Source organism: Lipotes vexillifer, unplaced genomic scaffold, assembly GCF_000442215.2.
Source record: "Lipotes vexillifer unplaced genomic scaffold, Lipotes_vexillifer_v1.1 scaffold496, whole genome shotgun sequence".
NCBI classification, from domain to species: Eukaryota; Metazoa; Chordata; class Mammalia; order Artiodactyla; family Lipotidae; genus Lipotes; species Lipotes vexillifer.
Genome location: NW_006786690.1, coordinates 10,017,449 through 10,026,772, shown reverse-complemented (window position 1 = coordinate 10,026,772; position 9,324 = coordinate 10,017,449). Strand labels below are relative to the sequence as shown.

At 47.7% G+C, this 9,324-nt stretch overlaps 1 protein-coding gene across 1 annotated transcript in view; it reads left to right on the top strand.

Annotated features, from left to right (window-relative positions):
* SPEN (spen family transcriptional repressor) overlaps positions 1 to 9,324 on the top strand; it is a 79,999-nt gene that overhangs the window by 66,119 nt on the left and 4,556 nt on the right. The window contains exon 11 of the mRNA XM_007459278.1: positions 2,021 to 9,322. Coding sequence (XP_007459340.1) covers positions 2,021 to 9,322 — 7,302 coding nt within the window. The remainder of the gene's footprint in view (positions 1 to 2,020; positions 9,323 to 9,324) is intronic.

Here is a 9,324-nt window from a genome sequence, read left to right as displayed (position 1 = left end):
CAGGAATGCTCATTTCTTTTGGTAGAGCCTGGCAAAATATGTACCAAATCATCATCTATTAAACTGAACAGTGCAGCACTAATGTTTACACGTATACCTTTTGACTTCTGTAACTTTTTTTTTTCTTTCATATTGGAAACCATTTTTAAACTTACTTTTAATGCAGGCTGCAAACTAGTGGCCATTCTAGGTGTCTTAACCACTTTATATTAGAAAGTTAGGGAACTCCCTGGCGGTCCAGCGGTTAGGACTCGGCACTTTTATTGCCAGGGGCCCAGGTTCAGCCCCTGGTCAGGGAACTAAGATCCTACAAGCAGTGCTGTGGCCAAAGGAGAAAAGAAAGCTTGTAGTGTGTTCACCTTTACATAATGAAAGTGATGCTTCCTTGGAGTTTGTATTTATGATGGTAATAAGTTACATTAGCCTAATTTCATCCCTAGTAACATCTGTTTGCAAGATGGCTGGCCAGTATTGAGGCAAAGAATCTGATTCCTGTGGAACTGTAGAAGGATCATCTTGAATCCAATCAAGTCAGATACCATAGATATGTCATAAACTATTCTCTTTGAAATGAGAAAGCTCAGTATAAATGCATATAATAATGTGTTATTGATGCTTCCAGTGTTTGAATGGTAAGTCTAGATGCTTCATTTGCTATTGAAAATGGGTTAGAACATTGCCCAGTAGCAACTTTGACATATTTTTCTAAGGTTCATTTTTTCCAACAAATGAGTACCTGCTGTGAGCGGAGAAGACAAAAGCTCATGCCTTCAGAGGTTTAAGTTCTAGGTTCATTATGTTTCATTGAGCCGTCATTGACAGTACTGTGTAGACTGAGTAAGCCATACCTGCTTGAAAGACAAAAATGGAAAGTGAACAAGAGTAAAGGAATTGGCCTCTATCACAGGTGAATTTCTTTTTATACACCATACATGTTCTTGAAATTTAATCCTATTTTGAATGCACTGGGACGTGTCACTGTGGGAGAAAATCTGAGGTGAATTCTTTTACAATTAAGGAATTATCTCACACAGTTTGTAATCACCTAATTTGTTAGTTGGCAGGTTGGGGAAAAGTAACATTTACTGAAGGCCAGGTATGTGCCTTGTATTATGTTAGGAAAGTTTTTACAAATGTTATATCTTATTTAATCTCCTTAAGAGCTTTGTGAAGAAGAGTTATCATTTTGTGAGGAGACTGAGCCCAGGGAGACTGGCCCTCAGTGTGTGTGGGGATTTTTTTTGTTTTGTTTTTTTAATATTTATTTGGCTGCGCCGGGTCTTACTTGCGGCATATGGGGTCTAGTTCCTTGACCAGGGATTGAACCCGGGCCCCCTGCATTGTGAGCGTGGACTCTTAGCCACTCGACCACCAGGGAAGTCCCCAGTGCGTTTTTTTTAAATTGTGAATTGAGGTAGAGGTGTTACCGATATACAGGTTGCATAGGTGGGAAGATTTTAGTTAAATTGTTATCTTTTCAAACAGTACATTTGTTTCCCAAGTTGTGGTAAGAATATCTTTTGGCAGGAAAGTAATTATGAAAGACTTAGAAATGTGGGATGTGATACTGTTTAATACCAGTGCTCATCATAAGTCACGACAACCGATACCAAAATAATAAAAAGGGGCTGAAGCACTGCTGTCCAAGTCCAATAGAAATGTAATGCAGGCTGTATATGGGGTTTTGCATTTTCTAGTAATTTAACCCAATATGTCTGAAATACTGTTTCAACATATACTCAATCTGAATAAATTATTGATGTGTTTTTTTTTTTTTTTTTGAAACTAAGTCTACCAAATCCGGTGTGTATTTTACACTTACACCTCAACTGAGACTAGCCAGATTTCAAGTTCTCAGTAGCCACATGTGGCTTGTAGGTATGGTATTGGACAGTGCAGTTCTAATGATTAAAAAATGGAAAAGATTTTTGGAAGCAGGACTTTGTAATCTCATATGTATGATTAATGTGTAAGTGACGAGGAAACAAAAAACTAATACATTCTTTTTTGTCTTTGGCAGAGAAGAACGAAGGGGATCGTATGACTATAGCCAAGATCGTACATATTATGAGAATGTTCGTACTCCAGGCACATATGCTGAGGATTCCAGACGGGACTATCCAGCTCGAGGGAGAGAATTTTATTCAGAATGGGAAACTTACCAAGGAGACTACTATGAATCACGATATTACGATGATCCCCGGGAATATAGGGATTACAGAAATGATCCTTATGAGCAAGATATTCGGGAATACAGTTACAGGCAAAGGGAACGAGAAAGAGAACGTGAAAGATTTGAGTCTGACCGGGACAGAGACCACGACAGGAGGCCAATTGAACGCAGTCAGAGTCCAGTTCACCTGCGACGCCCACAGAGTCCTGGAGCATCACCCTCACAGTCAGAGAGATTGCCTAGTGATTCCGAGAGGAGGATTTATAGCCGATCCTCGGACCGGAGTGGAAGCTGTAGCTCACTTTCCCCCCCAAGGTATGATAAACTTGACAAACCTCGTTTGGAACGCTATACAAAAAATGAAAAGACAGATAAAGAACGAGCTTTTGATCCTGAGAGAGTGGAAAGAGAGAGACGTTTAATTAGGAAGGAGAAGGTGGAGAAGGACAAAGCTGACAAGCGGAAGCGGAAGGGAAAAGCTCATTCGCCTGGTTCTCAGTCTTCAGAAACAGACCAAGAAGATGAGAGAGAGCAAAGCCCTGAAAAATCAAGGAGTTCTCATAAACCGAGCAGAGAGAAAGCTGACAAAGAAGGAGTAGCAAAAAACCGCTTGGAACTCATGCCTTGTGTGGTTTTGACTCGAGTGAAAGAAAAAGAGGGGAAGGTTATTGACCACACTCCTTTGGAAAAGCTGAAAGCCAAGCTTGATAATGACACTGCCAAGTCTTCTGCCTTAGATCAGAAACTTCAGGTCTCTCAGACAGAGCCTGCAAAATCTGAGTTGTCTAAACTAGAATCTGTTAGAATGAAAGCGCCAAAGGAAAGGGGGCTTTCAAGCCACATAGAAGTGGTAGATAAGGAAGGCAGGCCTAAACCCAGGAAGCACCTAAAACCAGAGCAAACTGTTGATGGGGTAAGTGCTGTGGATCTGGAGAAGCTGGAAGCGAGGAAAAGGCGTTTTGCAGATTCCAATTTGAAAGCAGAAAGGCAAAAATCAGATGTTAAGAAAAGTAGCCCAGAGATGGAAGATGCTCGGGTGCTTTTAAAGAAGCAGCCTGACATATCATCTAGAGATGTCATTCTACTGAGGGAAGGAGAGTCTGAAAAAAAGACGGTGAGGAAAGAAATTCTTAAAAGAGAATCTAAAAAAATCAAACTGGACAGACTTAATGCTGTTCCCAGCCCCAGAGAGTGTCAGGAGCTTGCCAGCATTTCTGTTGGGACTGTATCAAGGCCCAACTCAGATCTGCAAGCAAGGCTGAGAGAACCGGTAGGTGAATCTGTGGAAAATCAAGAAATCCAGTCAAAAAAACCCACTCCTTCAAAACCACCACTTAAACAGCTGGAGCTATTAGATGATCAAGGACCAGAGAGAGAAGACAATAGGAAAAACTATTGCAGTCTTCGTGATGAACCACTTGAATGTAAATCAGGCCAAGATAAACCACATTCAGTAAATACTGAAGAAAAAATTGGCATTGATATTGACCACACGCAGAGTTACCGAAAACAAATGGAGCAGAGTCGTAGGAAACAGCAGATGGAGATGGAAATAGCCAAGTCCGAAAAGTTTGGCAGTCCTAAAAAAGATGTGGATGAATATGAAAGACGTAGCCTTGTTCACGAGGTTGGCAAACCCCCTCAGGATGTCACTGACGACTCTCCTCCCAGCAAAAAGAAAAGGACGGACCATGTTGATTTTGACATTTGCACCAAGAGAGAACGGAACTACAGAAGTTCACGCCAAATCAGTGAAGATTCTGAAAGGACTGGTAGTTCCCCCAGCATCCGACATGGTTCCTTCCATGAGGAAGACGACCCTGTTGGTTCCCCTAGGGTAATGTCAATAAAAGGGTCTCCTAAAGTAGATGAAAAAGGTCTCCCGTATTCTAATATAACAGTCAGAGAAGAGTCCTTAAAATTTAACCCTTATGATTCTAGCAGGAGAGAACAGATGGCAGACATGGCCAAAATAAAGCTATCTGTCTTGAATCCTGAAGATGAACTAAATCGGTGGGACTCTCAGATGAAACAAGATGCCAGCAGATTTGATGTGAGTTTCCCAAACAGCATAATTAAGAGAGACAGCCTTCGAAAGAGGTCTCTACGTGACCTGGAACCTGGTGAGGTGCCTTCTGATTCTGATGAAGATGGTGAGCACAAATCTCACTCACCCAGAGCCTCTGCATTGTTTGAAAGTTCTCGGTTGTCTTTTTTATTGAGGGACAGAGAAGACAAGCTACGTGAGAGAGATGAAAGACTCTCCAGTTCTTTAGAAAGGAACAAATTTTATTCTTTTGCATTGGATAAGACAATCACACCAGACACTAAGGCTTTGCTTGAAAGAGCTAAGTCCCTGTCTTCATCTCGAGAAGAAAATTGGTCTTTTCTTGATTGGGACTCCCGATTTGCTAATTTTCGAAACAACAAAGATAAAGAAAAGGTTGACTCTGCTCCAAGACCTATTCCATCCTGGTACATGAAAAAGAAGAAAATTCGGACTGATTCAGAAGGAAAAATGGATGATAAGAAAGATGACCATAAAGAAGAAGAACAGGAAAGGCAAGAATTATTTGCTTCTCGTTTTTTGCACAGCTCAATCTTTGAACAAGATTCCAAGCGATTGCAGCATCTAGAGAGAAAAGATGAAGAATCTGACTTCGTTTCTGGCAGGTTATATGGGAGGCAGACATCTGATGGAGTGAATAGCACAACTGATTTGATTCAAGAGCCAGTAGTTCTTTTCCACAGCAGATTTATGGAACTCACACGAATGCAACAGAAAGAAAAAGAAAAAGACCAAAAACCCAAAGAGGTCGAGAAACAGGAGGATACAGAGGATCACCCCAAGACCTCAGAATCTGCTTCTGAAAATAAAGAGTCAGAACTGAAAACTCCACCTTCGATTGGGCCTCCTAGTGTCACAGCTGTAGCTCCAGAGTCTGCAGCATCACCACTGGAGAAGACAGCCGCTGAAAAAACAGGAGAGGTGCCTTCAGTGACAGAAGAGAAGACCACCGAGCCAGCCTCTGTCTCAGAAGAAGCAAAATCTGTATCTGATCTGACTCCCATCGCTGCGCAACAACCTGAACCAGTAGCCTTGCCCCCAGGAGTGGACGCCAGGAAAGACGTTGCTGAGACTCCTTTAGTTGTTGAAGAAAGGTCATCAGTCGATCAGCTGCCTTATTTGGATGCCAAGCCTCCAACTCCTGGGGCCTCATTTTCCCAGGTAGAGATCAGTGTAGATCCAGAGCCTGACAGTACGCAGACACTTTCAAAACCGACTCAGAAGCCTGAGGAAGCCGATGAGCCAAAAGTGGAGAAGCCAGACTCAGCTGCTAATGTCGAACCTAATGCAAGTCAAAACGCCGAAGATGTTCACGAGGTCCCACCTCCAGCTACTGAAGGTGTAGAGGTTGATCCTCCAGTTGCTGCTAAAGATAAAAAGCCAAACAAAAGTAAACGTTCCAAGACCCCCATTCAGGCAGCTGCAGCAAATATCGTGGAGAAGCCTGTCACAAGGAAGAGTGAGAGGATAGACCGGGAAAAGCTCAAGCGGTCCAGTTCTCCTCGGGGAGAAGCACAGAAGCTTTTAGAATTGAAGATGGAGGCAGAGAAGATTACAAGGGCTGCCTCTAAAAACTCATCCGCGGACCCTGAACACCCTGAGCCAAGCTTGCCCCTCAGCCGAACCAGGCGCCGGAATGTAAGGAGTGTCTACGCGACCATGGGTGACCATGAGAGCCGCTCTCCAGTCAAGGAGCCCGTTGAGCAACCACGAGTGACCAGGAAGAGACTGGAGCGGGAGCTGCAGGAGGCTGCAGTGGTTCCTACAACCCCTAGGAGGGGGAGGCCTCCAAAAGCACGCCGTCGAGCTGATGAAGATGATGACACCGAGGCAAAAGAGCCAGTGGAGACAGTCAAACCAGCTGAGGGATGGAGGTCCCCACGATCCCAGAAAGTAGCTGCTGGTGTCCAACAAGGGAAAAAGGGGAAAAATGAACCAAAAGTTGATGCGGAACGTCCTGAGGCCACCACTGAGGTGAGTCCCCAGTTAAACGTGAAAGAAAATAACACAAAATCCAAGACTGATAAAGAAGAAGCAGGAAGTGAACAAAAACGTGATAGAAAAGAAATTAGCACAGACAAAAATCCACCCGAAGCCCCCCCAGTTGAAGTGGTGGAGAAAAAAACAGCCCCTGAGAAAAACTCCAAGTCCAAGAGAGGAAGATCTCGAAACTCTAGATCAGCGGTGGACAAATCTGCAAATCTGAGAAATGTGGAAGCCACTGTAAGTCCCAGTGTGGCTGCAGGCCATGCGGGACTGCCAGCGGAGGAGGCGGCTGCGGTCGTGGCAGTTTCCCCTGAGAAGAGCGAGAGTCCCCAAGAGGAGGGTAGTTTATCGTTGCGTTTGAGCAGTGAGCCAGCTGATCTGGACAAGGAACCAGAGAAGGAAGATGGGTCTGCCTCTAAGCCGTCCCCGGAAGCAAATCAGTTAGCCAAGCAGATGGAGCTGGAGCAGGCCGTGGAGAACATCGAGAAGCTCGCGGAAAACTCCACCCCCACGGCTTTCAAGGCGGCAGCTGCAGATGCCCCAGAGCGCCTCTCCACAGAGGACCGGGACAAGCCCGCACACCAGGCCAGCGAAACAGAGCTGGCTGCGGCCATCGGTTCCATCATCAATGACATTTCTGGGGAGCCAGAAAACTTCCCAGCACCTCCACCTTACCCTGCAGAGTCTCAGACAGATCTTCAGTCTCCTGAGGAAGGAATGGAGCCTGAGACCGATGAGGCTGTGTCTGGCATCTTGGAGACTGAGGCTGCTACAGAATCTTCTAGGCCACCAGGCAGTGCACCTGACCCCTCAGCAGGCCCAGCAGATACCAAGGAAGCCAGAGAGAACAGCAGTGAAACCTCCCACCCAGTGCCGCCAGTCAAAGGATCAAAAGAAGCAGAAGTTACTCTTGCTCGGAAAGACAAAGGGCGCCAGAAGACCACTCGATCACGCCGCAAACGGAATACAAACAAGAAAACGGGGGGCGCTACAGAGACCCATGTCTCTGAACCTGACCAAGTTCAAAGCAAGAGCCCTGCTACAAGTGAGGGGGCCACGATACAGCCCCCAGAAACTCCACAGGAAGAAAAGCAGAGTGACAAGCCCCAGTCCACTCCCCCTGAGTCATGTGCTTCTGACCCAAGCAAGACTACATCCCAGGGAAATTTGTCCCAAGAAAGCAGTGTTGAAGCAAAGACTCCAACCAAAGCGCCTGCGCTCCCAGACCTGCCCCCGGCCTCCCAGCCAGCCCCCGTGGATGACGAGCCTCGAGCCAGATTCAGGGTGCATTCCATCATTGAAAGTGACCCGGTGACCCCGCCCAGTGACTCAAGCATGCCCACCCCCCCAATTCCTTCCGTAACGATAGCAAAGCTCCCACCCCCTGTTGCTGCTGGGGGGATCCCACACCAGAGTCCGCCGACGAAGGTGACAGAGTGGATCACGAGGCAGGAGGAGCCACGGGCGCAATCCACCCCATCTCCGGCCCTTCCCCCAGACACGAAGGCCTCTGACATAGACACCAGCTCCAGTACGCTGAGGAAGATCCTCATGGACCCTAAATACGTATCTGCCACGGGCGTCACTTCCACGAGTGTCACAACTGCCATTGCAGAGCCTGTCAGTGCTGCCCCTTGCCTGCATGAGGCACTGCCCCCTCCGGCTGAATCTAAAAAGCCTCTTTTAGAAGAAAAAGCAGCAGCTCCAGTAACTAACACTTCCGACACACAGGCCTCAGAGGTTCCAGTGGCCACTGACAAAGAAAAGGTGACTCCAGTCATTGCTCCCAAAATTACTTCTGTTATTAGCCGGATGCCTGTCAGCATTGATTTGGAGAATTCACAAAAGATAACTCTGGCGAAACCAGCTCCTCAGACCCTGACTGGCCTGGTGAGCGCCCTGACCGGCCTGGTGAATGTCTCCTTGGTTCCAGTGAATGCGCTGGCCGGCCCAGTGAATGCCCTGAAAGGCCCTGTGAAGGGCTCAGTGGCCACACTGAAAGGCTTGGTGAACACTCCCGCTGGCCCCGTGAACGTCCTAAAGGGACCAGTGAATGTTCTGACGGGGCCCGTGAATGTTCTTACGGCTCCAGTGAACGCCGCCACGGGCACAGTGAACACTGCCGCGGGTGCGGTGACCGTTTCCGCGGGTGCGGTGACTGCTGCATCTGGGGTTGTGACTGCCACGACAACAGGTGCAGTGACTGTGGCAGGTGCAGTGATTGCACCATCCGCAAAGTGCCGACAGAGAGCCGGCACTAATGACAACAGTCGGTTCCACCCAGGGTCTATGTCTGTGATTGACGACCGTCCGGCAGACACGGGCTCTGGCGCTGGGCTGCGTGTGAACACTTCAGAAGGGGTTGTGCTGCTGAGCTATTCGGGGCAGAAGACTGAAGGCCCACAGCGGATCAGTGCCAAGATTAGCCAGATCCCCCCAGCAAGTGCAATGGACATTGAGTTTCAACAGTCGGTGTCCAAGTCCCAGGTCAAACCCGATTCTGTCACGCCATCTCAGCCTCCGCCCAAAGGCCCTCAAGCTCCTTCAGGCTATGCAAACGTGGCCACCCATTCTACTCTGGTACTAACTGCCCAGACCTATAACGCATCTCCTGTGATTTCATCGGTTAAGGCCGACCGTCCGTCCTTGGAGAAGCCTGAGCCCATTCATCTCTCTGTGTCCACACCCGTCACCCAGGGTGGCACAGTAAAGGTCCTCACCCAGGGCATAAACACACCCCCGGTGCTGGTTCACAACCAGCTGGTCCTCACCCCAAGCATAGTCACCACTAACAAAAAGCTTGCTGACCCCGTCACCCTCAAAATAGAGACCAAGGTCCTTCAGCCAGCAAACCTGGGGTCCACTCTTACATCCCACCACCCTCCTCTGCCCAGCAAACTGCCTGCAGAAGTGAACCACGTCACCTCGGGGCCCAGCACCCCGACAGATCGGACTGTCTCCCATTTGGCAGCCACCAAGCCAGATGTGCATTCCCCTCGACCTAGCGGGCCGGCTCCGTCCCCATTCCCGAGGGCATGCCATCCCAGCAGCACCACATCCGCCGCGCTCTCCACTAATGCCACGGTCATGCTGGCTG